This window comes from Oncorhynchus nerka, linkage group LG25 (genome assembly GCF_034236695.1).
Source record: "Oncorhynchus nerka isolate Pitt River linkage group LG25, Oner_Uvic_2.0, whole genome shotgun sequence".
Classification (NCBI taxonomy): domain Eukaryota; kingdom Metazoa; phylum Chordata; class Actinopteri; order Salmoniformes; family Salmonidae; genus Oncorhynchus; species Oncorhynchus nerka.
In genome coordinates this window covers 40418603-40445923 of record NC_088420.1, presented here as the reverse complement: position 1 = coordinate 40445923, position 27321 = coordinate 40418603, and the positions used below count along the sequence as shown (strand labels likewise).

The window sequence follows — 27321 nt, the reverse complement described above, 5'->3', positions numbered from 1 at the left end:
ACTTAAATATTTTGGCTTGCCCATTCACCTTCTGAATGACACACGCACAATCCATGTCTCAATTTTCTCAAGGCTTAAAAATCCTTCTTCAACCGTTCTCCTCCCCTTCATCTAGACTGACTGAAGTGGATTTGACAAGTGATATCAATAAGCGATCATAGCTTTCACCTGGATTCACGTGGGTCAGTCTGTCATTGAAAGAGAAGGTGTTTCTAATGTTTTGTACACTCACTGTATGTGATCGTATACAAATGTAAGCAGGGTTAAAATTATTGTCTTAGTCAAATATTATCTGTTAAAGCTTCTTACAGTCAATTTGCAGTCTGGCTGAAGCCTGGACTGCCCTGTTATTTGATTAGCCTTTAGCTAGCTAGCTGCCCTACCTCTGTGTCCTGAATAAGAATGCCTACTTTGTCTGGGAATAGCCTATTTCCCAGGTGCTCAAAGTGCTTTACATACTAAAGGTAGGAAGTTAAGGACTCATCTCAACTACTAACATGTAGCACCCATGTGAGTGATGCCATGGCAGCTGTATTGCACCAGAAGGTTGTACCAGTCCATTGCAGTACAGTACCAGTGTCCTTTTAGCTCCCTGCTCTGCCTCTGCCTGTCTGATGGATGAGAATCATTACTCTGGTTTCTTAACCCCCCAGAATACAACGCTATTTAGCCAGTGGTTAGCCCTGATGTGGGCGGCCTTCACACAAATTGAGTTTTTCATGCAGAGCTGAAAGTAAAGGTCATATTCAATCAGATATCCCCCATGACTCATTAATGAGAATTTGTTTATAGAAATGATGTAGCCAAGGGGAAACGGACTAGAGTGCTGGCTGACTGGCTGATCTGGACATGCAAATGACTTGTTTGTACACACTGAGACCCATGTGCATATGCAACTCAGACAATGTATAGACACACACACACACACACACACGCATGCACTAACAAATATAAACACACACGCACACAAACTCACAAGCAAACCTATGTACTTGTACACTCACCTCATACACAATAATAGTTCACACTTATTTTCTTCACACATGGTTACACACACACGCACCTTGATCATATCCAAGGAAATATGCTGCTATCTCAATGCCCCAGTAGCTTTTGCTATCTTCCTTCCTGCATCCTATCCCCATGACAACCAGTTGAAAAGTTTGGCCCAGGGAGTCATACAAACCTGGCCTGCATTTTCTGCTTTCTCTCTGCCAGCATACATTCTTCCTGATAGGACTGTGTGCTTCTCTCTCTCTTTCCCTCTCCCCCTCTCTCGCTCGCTCTCTCTCTTTCTACTTCAGACTGAACTCCCAAACCTGCCCCTCAGACAATTGCGCTCCAGCAAAGAGGTCAGCCAGAGCCATGTTAATACTGCCGCTCGCTTTGACAAAGCATTCAACATCTACAGCACTCAGAGAAAAAAAAGCCTCATATCTCCATGTTCTTGTAATACATTATTACATTAAGTTATTTGGTTACTGTGTTGCAAAGCCAATGCAAGGTCAATCCCCTTTACAAATGAAGCATTTTTCACATTACATCTGTGTCCCAAATGAACACGTCTAATACAGAACTCCTGAAATGCAGTGTTTTGTGTGCTTATTGTTTACAGATGGCGCCGGCAGATCTGCTTCTAGCTCCTAAGGGTGGAAAATAGATTGTGTGCGTGTCTCAGTAGTTTGGTAGTTTGCACATACATACATACATACATACATACATACATACATACATACATACATACATACATACAGTGGGGCAAAAAAGTATTTAGTCAGCCACCAATTGTGCAAGTTCTCCCACTTAAAAAGATGAGAGGCCTGTAATTTTCATCATAGGTACACTTCAACTATGACAGACAAAATGAGAAAAAAAATCCAAAAAATCACATTGTAGGATTTTTTATGAATTTATTTGCAAATTATGGTGGAAAAAAACTTTTGTTATTGACCAAATACTTAATCTCAATACTTTGTTATATACCCTGTGTTGGCAATGACAGAGGTCAAACGTTTTCTGTAAGTCTTCACAAGGTTTTCACACACTGTTGCTGATAATTTGGCCCATTCCTCCATGCAGATCTCCACTAGAGCAGTGATGTTTTGGGGCTGTTGCTGGGCAACACGGACTTTCAACTCCCTCCAAAGATGTTCTATGGGGTTGAGATCTGGAGACTGGCTAGGCCACTCCAGGACCTTGAAATGCTTCCACTCCTTCATTGCCCGGGCGGTGTGTTTGGGATCATTGTCATGCTGAAAGACCCAGCCACGTTTCATCTTCAATGCCCTTGCTGATGGAAGGAGGTTTTCACTCAAAATCTCACGATACATGGCCCCATTCATTCTTTCCTTTACACGGATCAGTCGTCCTGGTCCCTTTGCAGAAAAACAGCCCTAAAGCATGATGTTTCCACCCCCATGCTTTACAGTAGGTATAGTGTTCTTTGGGTGCAACTCAGCATTCTTTGTCCTCCAAACTTTTTTTTACCAAAAAGTTATATTTTGGTTTCATCTGAACATATGGCATTCTCCCAATCTTCTTCTGGATCATCCAAATGCTCTCTAGCGAACTTCAGACGGGCCTGGACATGTACTGGCTTAAGCAGGGGGAAACGTCTGCCACTGCAGGATTTGAGTCCCTGGCGGCGTAGTGTGTTACTGATGGTAGGCTTTGTTACCAGCTCTCTGCAGGTCATTTACTAGGTCCCCCCGTGTGGTTCTGTGATTTTTGCTCACCGTTCTTGTGATCATTTTGACCCCACAGGGTGAGATCTTGCGTGGAGCCCCAGATCGAGGAGATTATCAGTGGTCTTGTATGTCTTCCATTTCCTAATAATTGCTCCCACAGTTCATTTCTTCAAACCAAGCTGCTTACCTATTGCAGATTCAGTCTTCCCAGCCTGGTGCAGGTCTACAATTTTGTTTCTGGTGTCCTTTGACAGCTCTTTGGTCTTGGTCATAGTGGAGTTTGGAGTGTGACTGTTTGAGATTGTGGACAGGTGTCTTTTATACTGATAACAAGTTCAAACAGGTGCCATTAATACAGGTAACGAGTGGAGGACAGAGGAGCCTCTTAAAGAAGAAGTTACAGGTCTGTGAGATCCAGAAATCTTGCTTGTTTGTAGGTGACCAAATACTTATTTTCCACCATAATTTGCAAATAAATTCATTCAAAATCCTACAATGTGATTTTCTGGAATTTTTTTTCTCATTTTGTCTGTCATAGTTGAAGTGTACCTATGATGAAAATTACAGGCCTCATCTTTTTAAGTGGGAGAACTTGCACAATTGGTGGCTGACTAAATAATTGTTTGCCCCACTGTACATGCATACATGTAAATGTGTTCTATGTATGGAGAGGAGAGCAGAGGAGAGGAGAGCTAACGGGGCTTACTGGTCCATGCCTTCTTAGTGGAGTTTAACCCCCAACCTTATCGAAGGAGGGAGAGAGGGGAAGAGAGGTGGGAGAGAGGGAAGATGGTGAAAGAAGGAGAGAGAGAGAGGTGGTAATGGCATGGACAAAGGACAGAGAGAGAAAAAGGGGGAGATGGGAATATAGGCAGAAAAAGTAAGGGGATGAAAATTAATAAATCCCAGAAAGCTGGCTGTTTGGCCATGATCCTTCCAGCTCCACCACAATGTCTCTGAGCTTGTGTGTGTGTGTCTGCGAAACGTGCATGCAACATGTGTTTCTTTTCTCTCGCTTTCTCTCTCTCGCTTTCGCTCCATCTCTCCCTTGTCCCTCCATGTCCTCCCGGGGCCAGTGGGAGTGTGGAGCTTATGGAAAGTCTGTGTCATGGAGGAGAGGCCAGAGAGGATTGTGGGGCTTACAGAGGGAGTGTGTGTGTGTGTGGTTTAATATCTGTTGTTACAGCTCTGTCTCAGACACACTCCTCACACACCACAGAGGAGAAGAGACCATCTATTTCAACATTAAAGGAACACCTTTTTATTATTACACACATTGATAATAAAAATACATCAGAACTGAGAGAAGGAAAAGGAAAGGGAGGAAAGACAAATGTAGAAGAGGAGGAAGGGGAGGGGCTAGAAAAAGATAGTAGAGGAGCGAAGAAGAAGAGAGAGCAGTTGAAGGATGGGGAGAGGAGTGCAGAGTAGATGCAGAGGGATGTAGAATAGGTCTGGTGCAGCCCAGACGCTTAATGGATGACTGATCAATGAGCTTCTGCAATTAATACCACAGACCAGGATGAAATATTGATTAAGGCCTTGCTCTATTTCTTTCTTCCTCTCTCTCCCCTCTCGTTCTCCTCTCTCTGTCTTTCTACTTCAGATTGAACTCCCTCCCTGCCCCTCAGACAGTTGCGCTCCAGCAAAGCGGCTTCCCTGAAATCTACAAAAGAAAAATAAATGCTAATGTGCCGTTGTAGAGCACACATTGTCGGATGCGCTGACTTGAAACAAGGCTATTAGAAGATATGAGCCCCTCTGATGAATATTGCAACAGAGTCTTTATTGGAGAGATCTATCGCTGCACTAAACAACGCTCATTCTCTACACCAAGTAGCCTGTCTGTATCGCTCTGTCTTACCATCCGTTAAAAAAGGCAGCTTTCTAAATGCAGATGCATTCGAAATGATGTTTTCATAATTGATATTGCACACACTTGTCTTGACAGAAGGTTGCTGGCCCTGTGGCATCACCTACTAGGAAAACATTAGCTCATAATGCCTTGATGGTTTATGATGTAGGCTCATTGAAATGTTGTTATTTTCAATCATTGTAAATACGTACAGCATATGGGAGTCACTCACTGCTCCTCTTTTGCACATCGGTAACATCGCTTGAATGCTGTTGGCCGGGCGTGATCATAAAGTTCCATTAAAGTTTCAGGGCCAAGAGAAAGCCAGGCTGAAGGTTGCTCTTTAGGGCCAACCGACTGTAGGTTGTTCTCCCTCAGAAGGTTATTGTATTGTACGGCGCCAGACTGGGCCAGGACTCTGAAGGGGCCAGACTGGGCCAGGACTCTGAAGGGGCCAGACTGGGCCAGGACTCTGAAGGGGCCAGACTGGGCCAGGACTCTGAAGGGGCCAGACTGGGCCAGGACTCTGAAGGGGCCAGACTGGGCCAGGACTCTGAAGGGGCCAGACTGGGCCAGGACTCTGAAGGGGCCAGACTGGGCCAGGACTCTGAAGGGGCCAGACTGGGCCAGGACTCTGAAGGGGCCAGACTGGGCCAGGACTCTGAAGGGGCCAGACTGGGCCAGGACTCTGAAGGGGCCAGACTGGGCCAGGACTCTGAAGGGGCCAGACTGGGCCAGGACTCTGAAGGGGCCAGACTGGGCCAGGACTCTGAAGACTGGGCCAGACTGGGCCAGACTCTGAAGGGGCCAGACTGGGCCAGGACTCTGAAGGGGCCAGACTGGGCCAGGACTCTGAAGGGGCCAGACTGGGCCAGGACTCTGAAGGGGCCAGACTGGGCCAGGACTCTGAAGGGGTCAGACTGGGCCAGGACTCTGAAGGGGCCAGACTGGGCCAGGACTCTGAAGGGGCCAGACTGGGCCAGGACTCTGAAGGGGCCAGATTGATTAGTTTGATCTTCCAGCCTCCTAGCAGACTGCCTCAGTCTCTGGCTGCCCTCCTTTCTTTCACCCAGACTCCATCACCCATCGATTTTCCTTCCCTCACAAACGCACAGGCAAGGTCAGATAATGTCCTTTCAACTCCTGGTCCTCTCTCACCGATGACGATGCGCAGCCTATAGGGAGGAGGTCAGTGACCTGGCAGTGTGGTGCCAGGACAACAACCTCTCCCTCAACAACAGCAAGAATAAGGAGCTGATCATGGACTTCAGGAAAAGGAGGGCCGAGCACGCCCCCATCCACATTGACGTAGCTGAAGTTGAGCGGGTCAAGAGCTTTGGTGTCCACATCATTAAGGAATTATTATGGTCCACAGCCACCAAGACAGTCATGAAGAAGGCACGATAACACCTCTATCCGCTCAGGAGGCTGAAAAGATTTGGCATTGGCCCTCAGATCCTTAAAAAGTTATACAGTTGCACCATTGAGAGCATCTTGACTGGCTGGATCACTGCTTGGTATTGCAACTGCTTGGCATCCGACCGCAAGGCTCTACAGAGGGTAGTGCGTACGGCCCAGTACATCCCTGGGGCTGAGCTCCCTGCCATCCAGGACCTCTATACCAGGCGGTGTCAGAGGAAGGTCCTAAGAATGACCTATCTACCTCAAGTACCCCTGCACATCGACTTGGTACTGGTACTCTGTGTATATAGCCAACGATTCGGAACTCATTGTGTATTAATTCCTCATGTTTATTATTTTTCTATTATTAAAATATATATATATATATATATGCATTGTTGGGAAGGGCCTGTAAGTATGCATTTCACTGTTTGTCTACAACATTTTACAGTTTACGAAGCATGTGACATAACGTTTGATTGGATTTGAAGAAACAATAATGTGTTTTAATATGCGCTGCTTTTCATTGTGTCCATCTATGATAAAGGGACTCAGATGAATCTCCAGCTACTCAAAGGTTCAACAGTATGTGTACTATGCAGCAATGGCCTTCGTTTGGCGGCATGAAAAGGGAAAACCTTAGTATTTAATTAAAGCAATGAAAACATTTTGCTGCTTGGAAGTTTTATGGCAAACAAATTTGATATTAAGAATGCTCTCTTGGATAAGGTTTAGGAGAGATTTGAAAGGAAAAGCACTCACCCCTGAAGTGTGCGTGCGTGCGTGGGCATGCCTCTGCGCTTGTTTGTGCTTCCGTCCATGTGTTAGTGTGTGTGTCAGTGAGATCAGGTTGTGTTTTACTGCTGGTGATAGACTTTTCTAGAGGAATCGGCCTGACTGCAGGCCATTCGGTTTCATTTTTTCCTGCTGCGCTGAACACCGCCACTAACTTTGGAAGCCATTCAACACAGAAAAAAAACTGGGGCTGGTTTTTGTAAACAACTTCTATTTAGGCTCAGAGAAAAAGGAAAAAAACTTGGCCCGGAATGAAAGAAGTTCAACTAAGAGGGAGAGAGTCACAGGAGGGTTTGGAGAGGGAAAGAGGTAGGGGGGAGAGGTTGAAGAGCAATGCTCTGAGTGGAAAAAACAACAACATGGAAGTTCTTCAATTTAGAGAGGTGGAGAGAGAACAATTCCAGGCAACAAAAACAAAGAGAAACAAGGAAAATGTAATAACAGGGTCTGAGTTTTATTTTGTTAAGTCTCTGCCCTCTTCACTCCCCTTATTTTACTCCAAAATGGCTTTTTTATGTCCTGAGAGCTGCACTCTGTTCTACCTGTGAAGGACGAGGCGACCTCCAACCGGATGTGATACAGTGGTTCCTCAATTAAAAGTTGTTTCATACCATGCTATAGCATGCGGTTTACCACCCACCTCCACAGGGGTGCATCTCAATGGTCTTAAATGGCTTCGTACCCACAAATCATTCTCCGCTTGAATTCTCACTTTCTTAGGAGGCCAAAAGAAATACAAACAAGACATATGTGATAGACGGGAACCTGTTTTTACTGTTTTCTACGTCAAAGTGAGACGGAGTGAGAGGAAATATGAAGAAAAAAACAACAACCTTTGAGTTTTCTTCATTGTTTGCGGACAAATTAGCTTTAATGTACACCTACACAGCCTGTTTAGATCCTTGCTTTTATGTTGTGCTTCAGCTCAGAGCCATGTCTTTTTTTCTCCCCAGCGTTTGTTTAATGAATGTGATATACCACCCATGCAAAATGGGCTTTAAGCGCTCAGGGCCACCTCTGTGGCAGTAAACAAAGGCTTCCAGAGTGTATGCACACACACACACCCACTCTTCAGCCAGGAGAGGAGAATATGCGGGTGCTCTGCATACCCCTCCCTCTACCACACATTATCGACACAGCTTGAAAGAGCTCATCAATCGGCCTACCACAATAGATTGTAAGGGGAGAAATGTGAGCCCCTAGCATATGAAAAATCGCTGTGGACAGGCCGATTCTCTTTTGTTATTAAGAGTGGGGAAACACAGGGAGATGTTTGGGTGTTGGCTGGCTGAGAGGTGTACTGTGTACCCACGCTTTCAAATGCTGGGTTTTACTAGAGCCGCCTGTTATGTATGCAGTGTCTGTGCCCACATACTGGTGGCTAACTGGTTACTGGCAGTGGTTGCTCAACTGGCTGCTAGCTATGCAACCTACTTGGTAGCTCTTGTATGAGGTGGATTACTTAGACAGAAAGTTTGATCTATACTTTAAGCACCTGAGTTACTGAGCTTTTGTGTTGCATACATTTTCCAGGGGGGAATTAACCATTGACTAAAACATGTTTTCAGCTTTCTCTCTCTCCAGTTAGTGGATTTCTAATCTAGATAACACTCTCAGGGGTTCTTTGATTTGCACAGTAGCATGTCCCAGATGGTGGACTCATCTTGCGATGGCAGGTTTGGGTCACACTATGGGACAGACTCCATGTGCAAATCCAATGCACTTCACAAAATGCCAATTAAGGCACTAGAATGCCACTATCTGCAATGGATTGAAAAGCAGTAACCAAGGTCTTTCTGGTCTGACTTCTCCCCACAAGTCTCTGTCTGTGGTGTAGCAACTTCCTGCACAGTGTTTTCCTCCTCCAGAGAGGGGAGATCAATATATCTGAGGCAGGCAGCTGAGGTTCGGTGCTACTGGTGTTAAACGGTGCCGAATGATGGGGGTGGAGGCTCGTCAATCTCCTGGCTGTCCACTGAGATCTGTCCTCTGGCCCCCTCTCCATCTACCCTCCGTTAGACTGACTGGTGTTGGATCTATTCCAAGGGTCCCCTCCACTATCTGTTCTCTTTTTGTCTCTGTCTGCTTCCTGCCTGCTCTCCTTCCTAACTGCTTTCCATTCTGTCTCCAACCAGTAGCTCTTAAGCTGAGGGCAGTAGGCCAATAGAGAAAGTGCAAAGAAGTACTGCAGGATAAGTAGAACTGATTAATTCACTGACCTTTAGTATGACAGAACAACAGTTCTGTATTCAAAGTGCACCATTGCCATACTGCCAATAAGAGGATCCTTTAAGGCCATGAATGACACTCCATCAACATCCTGTAATATACAGTGGTTGTCTGGAATTGTCCCATATAACACATCCCTCTCTCTCTACCATTCTCCTCCTCTCTCTCACTCCTTCTCTCCCGCTCTCTTCCTGTCCTGCTCTTCATCTCTCTCCTTTCTTCCCCCCCTTTCCCTCTCCTCTCCATCTCTCTCCTGCTGTCCTTCCTTCCTTCTCATTCTCTCTTCTTCCTTATCTATCTCTCTCTCGCTCTCTACTTCTCTCATCCCCACAGCTCAACTCTATTATGACACACTTAAAACTGCAGCATCATCCATCCATAGATATTTCTGCCATCATCCTAAATAACAGACCCTTCTCTCCCCCCCTCTCTCTCTCCCTCTCTCCTCCCCACAGCCAAGATAAAGTCCAAGTGTGCTCCGACGTTTTTCGCCTGTGCCAACGGGATCCACTGTATCATCGGGCGCTTCCGTTGTAATGGCTTCAGTGACTGTCCTGATGGGAGCGACGAGGAGAACTGCAGTGAGTATCCCACGGCAACCACCTCCCATCCCATAATAACCCTTACAAACCAAACCTCATCGTGACCCTAATATACAATTATTATGGAAACCACTCTCTATTTAGCCACATACTGTATTCACACTCAGGTTGGTCTTCTGGACCTATAGTCAGTGCGATTTGTCCTCTTGTTAGCAGACACAGTACAGAGATAGGGATCATTTGGGAGCCAGCTGTAGTATATTATACTGGAGGATTGGGAGAGGGATTGGTGGGAGTGGTGTCTCTGTTCCTGTCTCTCTCCATCTCAACCGAGCAGCTTTTAACGAACCAATCACTCTCCATCGTCAGAAACACTATGCATAGCCCGCAGGCCCCCACGCCGACGCGGCTTACACATCTAATCTAGCTATTTCAATGGAGCTGTTCTCCCTCCGTGTGCTCTGGGCTGGGAGTGGTGCTGTTCTCCCTCCGTGTGCTCTGGGCTGGGAGTGGTGCTGGTCTCCCTCCGTGTGCTCTGGGCTGGGAGTGGTGCTGGTCTCAGAGCCGACCACATCATCTCCATTGGGTCGGAATCGTCTCACAAGATAATTCCGCCTAATTCTGCCCAGGCTTGGAACAAAGGCCAAGCAGCACAGAGTGCAAAGAGGAATCAGAACTTTTCTGATTTCTCGATTCCGTGTGATGTGTTACATTTTTTCATTACTCTCCTCTTCAAATTTTTGATCATTTTGGATAGTCTAAAATCCCAACGTTTCTGTTCAATTGGACTGTGTTACAGTATATGTTTTGGATTTAGGTTTGAGGTTTCTCTTTTTTTTTTGGACAGCTTCTGTTCTTTAGTTTAACCCTTAAAGTGCAAGGCCTCGAGGGACCTCACTTTGAGCCAATGACGTGTCTTTTGGGATGTGAACATTCTAACAGTCTAATAAATAAATGTAATACTATCGGGAAAATAATCCTTTGGTTGTGTTTATGAAGGTCTTAGGTAACAATACGGATTTTTAATTTTTTTTACATAATAGCATTTTTATTTGTTTGTTACTGTAGGTTATGTGTAAAAATTAAAAAACACTAAAAGCACAGAATTTCAAGTGATAAACCAATTTTATTCATGGTTTTGCCTTTGTACAACTATGTAAAAAAAAAAGTATGTGCGTTGGAACACGGTAACAACTTCATTTTATAACGACACAACAAATGCAAATACCCAAACCACTAAGACGCACGGTCAGCAAGACACACTGTCAAATTAATAAATTATCATTATCCTAAACATCAGTATCAGTTCAAAGTGGGCTTGATAAATAGTCAAATCAGCACGAAAGCAAAAATAGTCCATTATTGTCATTTATTGGACATATTATTTTGGGCCTCACTCGTGCTTACAGTAAAGCATCTGTCTTCATGCAATGGCATCAGTTCGATCTCTTTTAGCTGTTATCCCTTGTCCTAAGAGTCGACACATCTTTGTCGCTTTTTCTTTCTTGCAACTCTTCCCATAAATATGTCGCTTGCAGATGGTGCAGAACAGTAGGTTCTGTTCCGAGTGCAACTGCCAGGTGAGCTGTGCGCAGTTTGGTCTCTGCACTTCTAGTGTTAAGGAGCTAGTGGTTATAAAAACAAATCAAAACAATGCCTACAGTATGTTTATCCCATACCTAATCTCTAACCCCTGACCTCTAACCTCTGAGTCATGTTGTTGTACTCTCACAGCAGGTAACCCGCTGGTGTGCTTGGAGGCCCGCTTCAAGTGTCGTAACGGGCGCTGTGTGGACCGCAGCTTCCTGTGTAATGGACAAGACAACTGTCAGGACAACAGCGACGAGGAACACTGCCTCACCACCGCAGGTAAGGAGTTATATGCTACATAACTAAACGCTAAAACACGGCTACATGCTAATGACCACCGTAGAAAGACAGCCATTCGACAGTTACATGCCAACTACTTGAAACATAGCAGCATTGCTTGACCACTGCAGGTATGCAGCTGCATGCTAACTATGCGCAAACGACACACTATCACGGCTACAAGCTAATGGGATCACAGTCACAGGGCACCATTATTATCCTTAACAGTGTTCGCCAGGATTCAATACTTGGCTTCCTCTTACACTCCAAGCCAACTTTTGCAGTCAGAAGCAAGACTCTAGCTTGTTGTTCCTGCAGAGACAGTTGACATGTACCTCCATACACATCTCCCAGACCCCCGTGGCCTTCAGAACAGATTACAGCAGAGAAGCTCAGGGTTTACCGTGTTTATTTTCCCTCTGTGCTGAGGAGGAGAAGGAGGAATTTAATCTACATAACACACACACCCAAAGGTATACACACACACACCATCTATGTTCCCTCCCCTAGCAGTTCCTCTCTCTCTCTAAAATAATAGCTGAGCTGCTGCAGGTGACAGATAAGGCAATAATATCTGCTTTAAGACACCTGAGCTCAGCCTACAATCCTGTCTTCCTCTCCACACACACCTCTTCTTCTCCTTCACCTCTTCTACTGTCCTCTTCCCCCCCCCACACCCCACTTCTTCTATATATATATATTCTCCTCCAGTCATACTCCCCACACTCACTGCTTCTTTTTGTTCTCTGCGTCTCTACCTCTCCTCTTCCCCCACACTCCCTCTTCTTCTCCTTCACCTCACCTCATCACGCTCCTTTTCTTTTTCTCTGCCTCTACTCCTTTCTTCCTCCCCCACATGTAATTTTCCTTCCCTCCTTCTCCTCTTCCTCCTCTGCTCCCTTACCCCCACTACATTCTTCTTCTCCTCCTCAGCCTGACCTCCTCTCCTCCTATCTTACTCTCTGGTGTCCTCCTAGCCGCCTCCCTGGATTGTGTATCTGCTAGGTCGGACATCTCCTGTAGTCAAATGCTGTTTGGGTTACCTGCCTCTAATGTGTCTGATAATTAAATCTAGCCTACTCTCAGCATTTATATTTTTATTGTTTCATTCCTACAATCTGATTTAGGTCATTTGGCACTGTTAGGCAGCCACGAAGGATGGCCGCTATGTTGTTTATCTATTTATTTATTGCATAATTGGTTTTGGAAGAGGGGAAGTGGCAAACAATGTAATATTGCAATATACAAGCATCTATAAATGCACTGATCCAATAACTGCTAAGAGAGGGATATGAGAGATATGTAGTAGGAAGGATAGGGGGTGTAATATAGGGAGTGCACAGAGAGAGAAGACGAGAAAAATAGAGAGCAATAGAAAAGGTAGGAATAAAATACATGAAAGGTTGGAAGAGAGGTAGATAGGAGAGGGATAGTGAGAATGAGCGATGGTGGAGCTGATATAGATCAAAGACAGAGGAATAGTGAAATAGAAGCCAGAGGAGGGGAATTGAATAGATAGAAGTGACTGAGAGGGACATTTAGAGAGGTGGGCAGTAGTCTGAGAGAAAGAGATTTCCCTTTCCTCTCAAATCTGTGTTTGGGTGCACAGTGTTGGAGGGGGTTAGGAACAGGACCCCCCCCCCCCCCACACTTGAATACTGGGGTCCAGAGAAACACTCTACATACCCAAGCACCAAACATACACACACACTAAAGCAATAATACATCAGTATGACTCCTTGACCGTCAGCAGTTTAATATCAGAAAGTTTGTGAATATGAAATAGTGAGAGACATGCAGAGGGCTGCTTAATGACAGACTGTGGATGAAGTATTCTCTTTGAGTTGGAAAGTTGGAGAGTTTATTTTCTAAGTAATAACATTAATTCACAGAATGGGTGAACGTTGTTTCAAATCTGCTAAGAAAGGACATTCTTTCAAAGTACAGCCATTGAATTGTCTCAGTAGACTAATGACACAGTGTATTATGCATATGGTGATGTTGGAGTGATTCATTCTCACATCTGATGACCATCCCTGCTGAAGTTCTGAGAAATAGATGGAGAGAGAAACAAAACAAAGAGAAATAAGGTAAAGGAGGATTTGATGGTTGTGTAAGCTTTCAACTGGCTTTGTGGATTTCTGAAGACATTGCATGCTTTGTCTGATCGCCGGCATCAAAGGCTTTTGTTTTGGCACTCTCCCTGTATGCGCACACCCGTCTGTCTGTGTGTGCGTGCGTGTTTGAATAATCAGCACCTCCCTCTTCAGTAGACTGTAGAAAACATAGATCATATTTAAAGTTACCTACATTTCCACTTTTTCGAAAAATTTAACACAACCATTTTGAAATAGAGTTTATCATTAAATATTTACATTCCAAACAACATGCAGGAATTCAGAAATGCAGTGTGGATTATGCTAGTGTCTTCATGTAGAGTAGAGCTGACAAAGGCTCTGGAAAACTTCTCCTTTATTGCTCTTTTTCGCATCCACCTTCAACCAAAGCTCTGTTTCATGTCCCCAGTCCCAAACCTTACTCATATTTCAGTATCTAAGGCACATTTGAATACAGATGCAATGTTTGTTGGACACATTTGCATGGCATTTACATTCATATCCCTTCGCATCACAACAAAGCCTATTTATAACCAACTTTCCTCATCAAGGTTATCCTGCAGCATTACTTTAAGGGATCGAACCATAGGGACTTGCTATGTTTACCACTCCCCCTCACAGATAGTCACACTGTACATCCTGATTGTTTGGAGGCCTCGTGACCATTAAGCTGAAGTCCTTCAATGCTAAATATGTGGCAACTACAAACACTATCATATGCAACACACACACTTCACAAATGCAAAGATGCTGTAGAGTACACACACACACACACACACACACACACACACACACACACACACACACACACACACAATACACCATGATATATTCAAGGCCTGCAGTCCAGTGTCATGCTGAACTGAAACCCTCTCGTCATAAATATGTCCGTTGCTGCTTCAGTAACCATACAACTGTCACAACATGTATTTGGTCACATTACTGTCCCTGCCACCGACCCCATCAGTGTAATCAGTGGCCTACAGGTCCATAGAGGACTGTCAGACAGCCAATGAAATGTAAGAAGAGACCCAGAGGGAGCAGGGAAAGATGCTGACATTCGGCTGTGACGGTAATTGAATAACCATGTCACTGACGGTTATGGATGAAGACCATCATGTAAATAAAATAACCATCAAAACCATTTAAATAAAACCTACCTTCATTTTAAGAGTTCAATACTTTTTTGTTCGCTTCATTTTCATGGAGGTAAACTGGACCTAATAAGCCGGAGTGTCTGCTAAGGATTATAAGCAATGGTTTTGCCAACTGTCCATTCAACTTTCTAGATCTCCTCCTCTTTCCAACTGATGATAGGTGCTATAGGCTATGGTACTTCAGTCAAATATGGTTTGATTTGTGGACTTTTATACAATTCACATTTTAATTGCTTGCTAGTATAAATCTCTCTTCTTTTCAAAAAGGTTTGATGTGTCTGTCTATTGATTAATGATTTAACATCTTTCGACAAGGCTGTTCTGGCTTTGTGGCCTATAATGCGCTAGCGTTGTGTCAAATGGACAATGGGCATGTCCTCTCCAACCTGGCATGGTATAATTTGATATGGCATATTTTAATTTATAGACTAATCAACGCTGATCATGTCCAGTCCTGAATGTTGTGAAAATTCTGTGCAACTTCCAGTGCACGTTTACTGTGAACACTGAGGCTGTGCCCACTTTAAGTTAGTTTCAGACATTGGCCAAGTATTCTACTGTGACTATGAGATCATAATGTAGGCCTACCAGAGTGACCTACCATCAAAAACAATGGAGAAAATGCATCCCATAACATTTTAACATGGAAATTGCTGTTTTATTATTCAGCCTTTAGTAGCAGCCAATGTGTGATGTTCAATGTAGGCCTACATTCCATGAGACTTTAGACATTAACCTCTTTATCCACTTGTCCTTCAGACAAGGATGTGACTGAAAATGTTGTTGCGTTGTTTGATGCAAGAAACCACTTTACTAAATAAAATGTATTATTATTTCCATACCATTATTACAGAGAATCAGATACATTATGCTACCCTCTGCCTATTGGCTACTTGGCTGTCTCAAAATACAACACTGCCCCTTTAAGACCAAAAGAAAAGCTCTTTACCTAACTTGCTTTTCAAAGAAGTCTAGAAATGTACACGTTTTGTGCTCTTGTGGGAAGCAATCACTCCTCTATTGCTGACTACAAATTATATATAACTGGGCTAATAACTCACTAACTGGCAAAGGATATGAACAAAATTTGCACATGTGGCTACATGCAGCTCTTGCTTTGATCTCAAAACAAACACATCTACTCAAGACCACAGCTGTAAACACAGTCCAGTTCAAATCCAAGTGTATTTGTCACGTGCCCCGAATACAACAGGTGTAGACCTTACAGTGAAATGCTTACTTACAGGCTCTAACCAATAGTGCAGAGAAAAAAAAATGGTGTGTGTTTGTGTGTAAAACAACAGTAAAAAGACATTTGAAAATAAGAGTAGCAAGGCTATATACAGACACCGGTTAGTCAGGCTTAGTGAGGTAGTATGCACATGTGGGTATGGTTAATGTTACTATGCATATATGATGAACAGAGAGTAGCAGTAGCATAAAAGAGGGGTTGGCGGGTGGTGGGACACAATGCAGATAGCCCGGTTAGCCAATGTGCGGGAGCACTGGTTGGTCGGGCCAATTGAGGTAGTATGTACATGAATGTATAGTTAAAGTGGCTCTGCATATATGATAAACAGAGAGTAGCAGCAGTGTAAAAGAGGGGATGGGGGGGGAACACAATGCAAATAGTTTGGGTAACCATTTGGTTACCTGTTCAGGAATCTTATGTCTTGGGAGTAAAAACTGTTGAGAAGCCTTTTTGTCCTAGACTTGGCACTCCGGTACCGCTTGCCATGCGGTAGTAGAGAGAACAGTCTATGACTGGGGTGGCTGGGGTCTTTGACAATTTTCAGGGCCTTCCTCTGACACCACCTGGTGTAGAGGTCCTGGATGGCAAGCAGCTTTGCCCCAGTGATGTACTGGGCCGTACGCACTACCCTCTGAATTGCCTTGCGATCGGAGGCCAAGCAATTGCCGTACCAGGCAGTGATGCAACCAGTCAGGATGCTCTCAATGTTGCAGCTGTAGAACCTTTTGAGGATCTCAGGACCCATGACAAATCCTTTTAGTTTCCTGAGGGGGAATAAGCTTTGTCATGCCCTCTTCTCGACTGTCTTGGTGCGTTTGGACCATTCTAGTTTGTTGTTGATGTGGACACCAAGGAATTTGAAGCTCTCAACCTGCTCCACTACAGCCCCGTCGATGAGAATGGGGACATGCTCGGTACTCCTTTTCCTGTAGTCCACAATCATCTCCTTAGTCTTGGTTACGTTGAGGGATAGGTTGTTATTCTGGCACCACCCGATCAGGTCTCTTGACCTCCTCCCTATAGGCTGTCTCGTCGTTGTTGGTGATCAGGCCTACCACTGTTGTGTCGTCAGCAAACTTAATGATGGTGTTGGAGTTGTGCCTGGCCATGCAGTTGTGGGTGAACAGGGAGTACAGGAGGGGACTGAGCACGCACCCCTGGGGAGCTCTTAGTGTTGAGGATCAGCGTGGCAGATGTGTTGCTACCTACCCTCACACCCTGGGGGCGGCCCGTCAAGAAGTCCAGGATCCAGTTGCAGAGGGAGGTGTTTAGTCCCAGGTTCCTTAGCTTAGTGCTGAGCTTTGAGGGTACTATGGTGTTGAACGCTGAGCTGTAGTCAATGAATAGCATTCTCACATAGGTGTTCCTTTTGTCCAGTTGGGAAAGGGCAATGTGGAGTGCAATAGAGATTGCATCATCTGTGGATCTGTTTGGGCGCTATGCAAATTGGAGTGGATGTAGGGTTTCTGGGATAATGGTGTTGATGTGAGGTAAATAGCGCAGATTCATATATGGCAATGGTCCATTTGCAGGTAGGCCTACTGCAGCTCTGATTGGCTGTGCCATTGAGTCGTGCGCAATAGAATCTTACTCCTATGCGTTCTGCCTATAACAAAATCTCTTGCATAGTTTGTTTTGTTACGGTATGTTGCATTGAAAGTGGCTAATATTGCATTGACTCGAACACAATTGCCACAGTAAAGGGAAACGTTGATAGTGTTAACTAACAGGGAAAACTCTAGAAAGTTGAGTGAATTTCAATCTCGTGCTTCTCTTTGTGGGCTGATATTTCTTCTGCATTCTGCACACCAGTCCAGGGAGCTCAGGGAGCTGCGCAGCAGTCAGTGCTACTGCTCACCCACGCACGTGCACAGCTTAGAGGGAACATTGCTCATGTGGTAATCTACTGCTTGTAAAACAGGCAATTTACCGTTAATCTCTCTCATTTGCTTACATTAATTTCTGTTAATGCATGTATTAATTACAGTAATTTACTGTTCTCATTCTCTGAGTGGAAACGTTCACAATCTGCTACACTTATGAGAAACAAGTTTTGGTTTTATTTCATAACCATCATTTATGCACTCCATGTGAACAACAAGCAGGTGTCTGCCCTCTTTGTCCTGCTCATGTTGACGGAGCGTGCACGCCGATTCCAGCGTAGAAGTACCTGCCCAGCTGGGCTTCTTAGTAATGTTTCTTCACCTCACACAGCATATCAACAAAGGTCTGTTTTTTTAAATATATTTTTTTACATCCTTTCAAATGATAATAGTTCCTCACAGTAAAATCTTTCCAATTCTCTCTCCCTTGACAATCAGTGTTGCTAATAAATAGGCTATGGACATGTTGCATGTTTCTATTTGAATGATTGTCATTTTCATCTTCATACTATAGCATAGCTTTCCCCTTCATACTTTCCTTGTCAATTCCTTCATACTTTTCCGTTAACCTCTCTGGGATAGGCGGGACACCTGTCGAAAACGTCCGGTGAAATTGGAGGACGCGCAATTCAAATAAATAATCATACAAATTATGGATATTAAACATCTAGGTACATACAAGTGTCTTATTATCGGTTATATCTTACATTTTTGTTAATCTAACTGCATTGTCCAATTTACAATAGGCTTTACAGCAAAAGCATGCCATGTGATTTTTTTGAGGACGGCTCCCCACATCAAAATATTTTTCAACCAGCACAGGCTTCAGAAAATCACAAATAGCGACTAAATATTCACTTGCTTCTTGAAAATCTTCGTCTGATTTGCAATCCAAAGGGTCCCAGCTACAACATGCATGATCGTTTTGTTTGATAAAATCCTTCTTTATATCCCAAAAGGTCAGTTTATTTGGCGCCATCGATTTGAGTAATCCACTCGTTCACCCCCCCCCCATGTAAACAACTGTGCGAACAGAGTTGTGCCCCCCATCTTTTTTTTACCTCTCTCCTATATCTGCCACTACATACTGTCTGTCTAAGAACCCCTTGAAGCTGGCTTCTGAATCCTTGGGTTCAGAAGTTTTGGACACAGAATTTTCTCTTCCTTCCTCTTAGTAAAACTTCCGAGAGCCTCTTTTGAACTCCAGAGAAGCACCACGTCTACAGAGTATAATCTACATCTATATATTTAATATCGCCTTCCTCTGTGTGAGAGGAGATTCACAGCTGCATCTTCTGCTTTGCATAACCATTATCTATGAGAAACCTGGATCCCAGGGCCAGCCCTCTACACCAGCTCATAAACAGGCGTCATTTATACAGATTTGTGTGTACACTGACGATATATAACACTCATTTCCACCTCACCATTAGAGTCCACAGTAAAGCACACATTAGGACCTGCCATCACGCTGATATATAAACTGAATCCAGAATGTCAGTGTGATTACAGATTCATGGGCTGTGTTCATCGCTTTTGGTATCCCTTTACTTTTAATGGCTTATCAGCCTCCATATCCCTCATTGATTTCTGATGGAATTTCGGCCAGAGAATAGGCACTATAGATTAAAATGACAAGTTAATCCAAGGGAGTTTTGTGTGTGTGTGTGTGTGTGTGTGTGTGTGTGCGCATACATACGTCTCCAGGATGGTATAAGTGTGTGTGTGTGCTTGTACGTACATCTTCAGGATGGTGGAGGTGTGTGTGTGTGCGGCATGTGTGTGTGTGTGCATGCGGGCATCTGTGTGTAAGATGTGGGTTTGTCTTGTGCCGTCATTTACATTACATTTAAGTCATTTAGCAGACATTACCACAGAAGACGAGGACAGAGGGAGAATACCGTAGGAGTAAGCGTAAAATGGTGGAGGGGAGTGGAATATAATAGTGCTAGTTTATCAGAGCCAACACTCAGTGGACAGAGCAGAATAGAAGAGGTTGGACACGCTACTGCCCAGGGAGTTCAACTAGTTCAACTTTCAGTGTGTGTACCCACGTTTCTCTTCCCTCTTTTGTTGTTCTCCTCTCCCCCCTCCCCACCCTGATCCTCCATTAGAAGTAGCCCGCTAACCTAGGGGTCTTCATTATTTTATTGCCCAGGGAGCCTCTCCCAGGCAAACCGGCGACCCAGGGACCCCCATCATATGTTAGCAAAAAAACATTTTGAATAGATTTGGTAGATAGTTTCATTATTTTGACCTCCCAACATTATAATTGGAAGAGGAAGTGTAAACTGTAACATAGCCCATTAGCTAAAAAGGTAAATCAAAACACATTTTCGCTAAGAGCAGCTGTTTAGCTCATTTAATAAAGGTTAACCATGTGTTGGCAAAAAATGTCCAAGTCAAGAAACCTTACCAGCAGCTATGTTAGCTACTCCAGTGAGTGTAAGTTGCTCAATATTAGGAGTTAAAAAATAAAGTTGACATTACTACAAATAGTATATTCTCCTCTTTTCTACTGTAGGTACAGTATGTCATAAAAAAATGGGTTTATGTTGTTGCTAGCAATATTCATAAAAACATTGGCGGGGGGGGGCTGCAGACACCTATGCTGAATAACCCTGCTCTAACCTATACCATGGCTGAGCGTCAGTGTAAAGGCCTAACTGTCTTAGCCATGACCAGAGGGAACCCTCCCCCTGGACTTGTGTCTGTATGAATCCCCATGTCCTTAAACGATGGCCAGCCATTCCACTCTGTCTGAGCTCCCCAAAATGAACAACCTTTCTCTGCTACATCCAACCTCATTCAGTCACCATGACGATGGTGTTCAACTGGTACAACCTCCACCCACGGACATGAAGAGGAATTCCAGTCGGGGCATAAGCTTTACTGTTACTAATAGCCTCCTCTCTAGTGTGTGTGTGTGTGTGTGTGTGTGTGTGTGTGTGTGTGTGTGCACGAGCAGAGCCTGCTCTTCCATACCCATTATCTGTGTGTTTGAATAGGGCTCAGGAACCACTCCACTGTGCCTCCTCTCCCCTCAGCCTGTCCTTTACATAACCATCTCAACCTCTTGGCCAGAACGTAATTGCCGAAGAGAACGTGTTATCAAGTAACTCAAGCAAGACGCATGGAATAATTAGACCTGGCCCCCGTTGTTATAATGTTGAAACACTTCTGCATAGTAAGGAAGCTCGTTAGTAGTTCAGACCGCTTTAGCCTAGGAGGTATGCAAAAAAACGTTCTGCCATTTTAATAAAATGTTTCATTAAGAAGAATTAATGGATTAGAGTGAAGAGGTGTGATCCACATGACTTCATTCTCCTGGGCAGCAGGGTTGATGATGAATGTGTTAAAAATAGACCTACTCTAAGAGGTGTGCCCAGAAGGCCATTTCACCAGCAGCACTATTTTTAACATATCATTACTTTACCTGGGTGACATGCCTAATGTGCTCATCCATAAGCAGCAGAATAGCTTCAGAAGGTCATATAGAATAGGCTATCACAAGTCAAACAGGCTGAAAAACTTTTAATCACTGGGAGGTAATGCCAGTGTCTGTCATTGTCTTACGCCAGATAGCGCGTTGATTCCATCTGCACTGTTCTGTCTCGAATTTCACAAATGGTAATGGGATAGAACCAAATATTACATTGGTGACATACCCCGCTGAACCACATTTCTGCCTCAAAACAGTCTAATTAATCTAAGCTACTGTAGAACAATACATCTGTCAATAATGTGTACTTTTTGTCTGTTGAGGACGTCTTAGTCCCACCGTTTTATATCTAGCTAAGGATTTTTGTGTTTCATGGAGCAGTATTTCTGACGTTAGACAATGGGAACCAAAGCCAACATTACATAGCTTGCTAGGTGAGCCAGTCACTGATATGATGCTAACCAACCAGCTACCTACTTAGTGCAGCACACACAATGTAGAATGCTTCCAACAAACGCTAGCTAGTAAGCTACTGTAGTAGTGCTAATGCTAACCTTATTAAGAGTTTTCATGAAGCAGCTGTTCTGCCGCGAGTCATTGCAGTAGCCTCCTGAGTCAGCTGCTGTACTCAGTTGACCCAACAATACAAAGATGCATGTTAGCGTTAGTGGAGAAACATGCTGATTTACAGACTGATTTCTGTCCCTCCTAATTTTGGGGCTGCGTGTCTACAACTTCAGGATATTTGAAACAGGCTAACCAAGCTTTTTATGTCATTAACTGTTGAAGGTAGAGCTAGCTAGATAACTAACGTTACACATGTCAGTAAACTAGCTGCAAACATTAGCTAAGCAGCTAATCAAGTCCACGTTGGTGACCGACGTCCTTGCACAGAATTTGTGCAGGAGCTAGCCACCGCATAGTTTTTTATTTTCTCACAATTGCAAAATCACTGTAATAACATTTTTAATAATTTAGTTATTCTGTCTATTTCATGGAGAGTCATACGAGAGCGCAGTGATATTTAAAAAAAATAGGAACTATGTTTTCGCTCTGGAATATTTAAAATGTGAATGTGAGTTCCACAACCTACAAGGCAGATCGGTCAAGAGACATGCTTTGCCTAGGATTGACGCCATCTGATGTAAAATACGGGTTGTGTTTGGGCAATAAGACTCAGGTAGCCGACTGTTGACGAAAGTCGGTGTGTGAAGTAGGGGGAGCTGCATCGGCGACAGCCGAAAGTCGGACACTGTAGAGGTTTTTCAACAGCAAGGCTCAGGTGCCAACATACAGTAGCTGCTATTGTTTTTAGGGACACCATGGAGAGGAGCGAGTGAATCCATCAATGTTAATGAATATGAGTTAATAAGCATGATGCATTGGGTTGTAGTGGGGTAAATATTGTCATATTATATATAGCGTACCACACTATGCAATTAATATGACAGAGTCTATTACAATGTTTCTCATTCCATAAAGATGATTCAACATCACACAAGCAGGACTATTGTTCAGTTACAGGAATAAACTACCAAGAAAAGTCTGAGAGTTGTCTCAATAAATTCACAAACAAAGCACAAGTTTAAGTCACAAAGCATTAACAATAATTACAGTATATGCATGATCAGAAAGGGAGAGAGAGATACAAAGAAACCATGGCTTGGTAGCCTAGTGGTTAGAGCGTTGGGCCAGTAACGGAAGATTCAAGCAGACAAGGTGAAAAATCTGTCATTCTGCCCCTGAACAAGGCAGTTAATGCACTGTTCCTAGGCCGTCATTGCAAATAAGAATGTGTTCTTAACTGAATTGCCTAGTTAAATTTAAAAAATGGCCCATAGCTCATGGGAGAGAGAGGGAAAGAGACGGAGTATATCTCATCACAGCAGGTCAGGAACAAAGAGAGAAAGAGACCATGAATTTAAGCCCCTTTTATAACATTTGACCATGTTTGGATTCAAAATCTGAGTCGTTGACCAATAGAATACTCTAAAAGTGAAATCCAATCAGATATCAGACCTACAAGATGTAAAAGCAAAAGCATCACTTGGTTCACAGAGATGTGACAAGAGGGGGTTGGTGAGATAATGCAGCATTCCTAAGACAACACAAAGGAAATCCTTGCATTCAGTGTGTACAGTCACTTCAGAGGCTGGGCCCACCACTACAAGGTCATGTTTATGTATTTATGTTTGTCTCGCTCTCTCTCTCTCTCTCTCTCTCGTCAATGTGTTTGTATTGTGCCATTGGCACTATGATTACTGTTAATAGGCTAATACTAATAGATGTTGTGTCCTGACAACACAACACTATTTATTTTTTTATTTTTTTTATTTCACCTTTATTTAACCAGGTAGGCTAGTTGAGAACAGGTTCTCATTTGCAACTGCGACCTGGCCAAGATAAAGCATAGCAGTGTGAACAGACAACACAGAGTTACACATGGAGTAAACAATTAACAAGTCAATAACACAGTAGAAAAAAAAAATGGGCAGTCTATATACAATGTGTGCAAAAGGCATGAGGAGGTAGGCGAATAATACAATTTATGGTTTTTATAGTGTACAATCTACACTATATGGTGTAGGTGTGCAGACAGGGAGGAGTGTGTGGGTATGGAGCTAAGTGTCTGAATCGTTCAGGGAGTATGTGGAGGTGTAAGTGTTCGTATCCATCAGGGAGCTGTGTGTGTGTGTGTGTGTGTGTGTGTGTGCGTGCGCGTACGTCTCCAGGATGGTGGAGGTGTAAGTGTGTGTATCCGTCAGGGAAATGCAGGAGGAAAAAGGCTTGAGTAGAGCGAGACCAAAGCGTGCCCAGGAGAGCAGGAAGAGTGATTGTGTGTCGGAGAACGGTAGAGAGATAGAAATGCGAGAGGAGGAGGGTGGGGGAGAATGAGATAGAATATGGGATGAAAAAGAGTGGAATGTGAGGGAGATGAAAGCAAGGGAGCGGCAGAGAGCCGGAGAGAGAGCTGGGAGGGGAGAGAAAGAATAGGGAGTTGATGGAGATGTACAAAATATAACCCTCCGGATTCATTGTGTAGAGAGCAATAGATAGATGGGGGGAGAGAGAGAGAGTTTGGTTTAAGGAAAGCTTTGACTATGTACACACTCAGTGAGCATAGCCGTGCAATTGAGAAAGGCCATCATAGGCAGACCTGGCTCTCAAGAGAAGACACTGTATGTGCACACTGCCCACAAAATTAGGTGGAAACTGAGCTGCACTTCCTAACCTGCCAAATATATGACCTTATTAGAGAGACATATTTCCCTCAGATTACACAGACCAACAAATAATTTGAAAACAAATCCAATTTTGATAAACTCCAATATCTATAGGGTGAAATATCAGTGTGCCATCAGCGCAGAAAGATTTGTGACCTGTAGCCACAAGAAAGGGCCACCAGTGAAGAACAAGAAGAACAAACCCCAACACGCTTTTGTTTATTATCTTGTTCACTTGCTTTGGCAATATTAACCGATGTTTCCCATGCCAATAAATGTAATTGAAATTGAGTAAGAGTCAGTGCGAATGAGGAAGAAAAGGTGGGAGACAGACAGGGAAGTTGAAGAAAGATGAGGAAGAATTAGGAGAGACTGATAGAGTTGATAGGGGATGACAAACGAAGATGAGGAAGAGAGATGGGTAAGAATTTTAAAAAGTATGTTGTAAAGAGCAAAAATAAGAGTAAAGGGATCAAGGAAAGGAACTGGCATGGGAGTTAGGAGGGGTGGAGAGCCTAGATGAGGAGATAGAGGGACACAATGAGATTTAGGGGAAGAGGAGGGGGAAAGGGAGAAAGGGGTTAAAAAGAGGGAGAGAGGTGGGAAAGCGGAGGATATGAGATTTTGGGCTGTGTCCCTGAGGCCCAGAGAGTGAATAGGAGAGCAGGATTAGTCCCTGCATGCAACGCTGCTTTCATTAATAGTAATTACTGAGCTCAACTGGACTCGCTCTCTCCTTCTCCGCTCTCTCTCTCTCTCTCTCCCCCTCTCTTTCTGTGGACAAGGTTAAAACGCATTAGGAGGGCACCCATATGTGTCTCTGTACATTACTAGACTATATCATGTGTGGTATACACACAGTATAAACAGGTCAGGTGTGTTGATAGGTGATGACAAACGCACACACAATACAACTTTACTGTCCATAGTTACAGCAAACAACAGAAATGTGTCTCCCTCCCAACACATACAACTCTTCTGTTCTGATCCCTGTTTGCCAGTGGGGGCCTGTATGCATCCTGATTCACTCTGCACCCTCCTCCCCCCTCTGCTCTTCTCCTCTCCTCTAGCAGTCTGTGTTCACAGGGAAAACTTGTATACGATGCTTGAAATGGTAATTCCGCTCTGCTCCTGTGGTGGTTTTTATTTTTATCCTCCCCTCTCTCTATGTTCTCTCTCTCTCTCTTTTCCTTCTCTAGTGTCTCTGTGGGGTAGGATTCTTTGGACTCCTACACACCAGAGGCGTGGAGAGAGAAATTCAGAAAGAGAGAGTGTGTTCTCTGAGTATGTTTCACCTTTGGCCTCTCTCTCCTGAGCTCCTTTGTATAGTGGTGTGGCTGTGTTGTAGTGTGGCTGTGCTGTCAGCCTGGTCACTAGAAACATCCGTTGATATTGGATGTTTGAAGAGGGACTAAAGATGTCGATATACTGTATGCCTTCCTTGGCGCTCACCCCCCCCCAAAAAAAAAGCTGCGTGCAGGGACTATTGTGGCGTATTATCATATCGAACACCAGAGCCATCACTAAGAACGAAAACAATGCAGCTGTGTGTGTGATTGAGTGTCTGTATGTGATCAAATGTGTGTGTGTTTATATGTGGAGCAGCTGTGTGTGTGCATGCGTGCTCAGGATGCACAGTGGAGGGAGGGAGACTAATTACTGGGTAAGGAAAGGCATAAATATGAAGATACTGAAGGAGAGGGAGTAAAGGAGGGAATAGATGGAGGAAGGAATGCTTGATCAAGATAGCCAAAGAGTGCAGTGGAGAGTATAACTCAGGCCCCCCACTGGCAGACCCTTGCTTTTATCTAGCTCCGCAGCTCTCTCACATACAGCCATACATAATTCATTGTGCAAGCATTGATCTTAATTGGTTCCGTTTTGACTGTCCCTCCTCCAGTGTCAAATGTTCCTGGTAAGCAGGCAGCACTCTGGGCTTTGGGTAGCCAGGAGAGCTGCGTTCCAGAGTATTTTCTCTGTGTTGCGTTTCCTGATTGACCGTTGTTCTCTCGTGGGGGAGGGGTTGCTATTTCCAGGCGCACTTGATTTACAGTCCAATGCAAATTAGCAGAGAGAGAGAGCGAAAAAGAGAGAGAGATGGGCTAATTACTGGGTAAGGAAAGACATATAAACAAAGATACTGAAGGAGAGGGTGTAAAGGAGGGAATAGATGGAGGAAGGAATGCTTGATCAAAATAGCCAAGAGCGCAGTGGAGAGTATAACTCAGGCCCCCCACTTGCAGCACCCTCAACTGCTGCCCCAGCACCTCACACAGGAGTCTCAGAGCATGGACACCTCACCCAGACCAGCCAGACACCCTCCAGAAGGACCTGTACTGAGAGGGCACACGCCAAGAGCACCTACACCCAGACCACAGCATCACCAGCCCCACCCCAACCAGCTGAGACCCCCCCCCCCCCAAGCAAACCCTGGCCACACTCTATATAGGCCTCCCCAGATCACACCTATACCCCTTCTGCCCCCCGCCCCTGCAGCAAGGACCTCAACATGACAAGGCGCATACACTGCCTTTCAAAAGTTTGAGGTCACTTAGAAATGTCCTTGCTTTTGAAAGAAAAACAATTATTTTTGTCCATTAAAATAACATACAATTGATCAGAAATACAGTGTAGACAGTGTTAATGTTGAAAATGACTATCGTAGCTGGAAACTGCAGATGTTTTAGGTGTACAGAGGCCCATTATCAGCAACCATCACTCCTGTGTTCCAATGGCACGTTGTGTTAGCTAATCTAAGTTGAAAACCCTTCTGCAATTATGTTAGCACAGCTGAAAACTGTTGTCTGATTAAAGAAGTAATAAAACTGGCCTTCTTTAGACTAGTTGAGTATCTGGAGCATCAGCATT

The 27321-nt window shown here is 44.1% G+C and overlaps 1 protein-coding gene across 1 annotated transcript in view; it reads left to right on the top strand.

Annotated features, from left to right (window-relative positions):
- Positions 1-27321, top strand: part of LOC115109513 (low-density lipoprotein receptor class A domain-containing protein 3-like) — a 117380-nt gene that overhangs the window by 67845 nt on the left and 22214 nt on the right. The window contains exons 3-4 of the mRNA XM_029634470.2: positions 9423-9548; positions 11244-11378. Of these exons, the coding sequence (XP_029490330.1) occupies positions 9423-9548; positions 11244-11378 (261 nt within the window). The remainder of the gene's footprint in view (positions 1-9422; positions 9549-11243; positions 11379-27321) is intronic.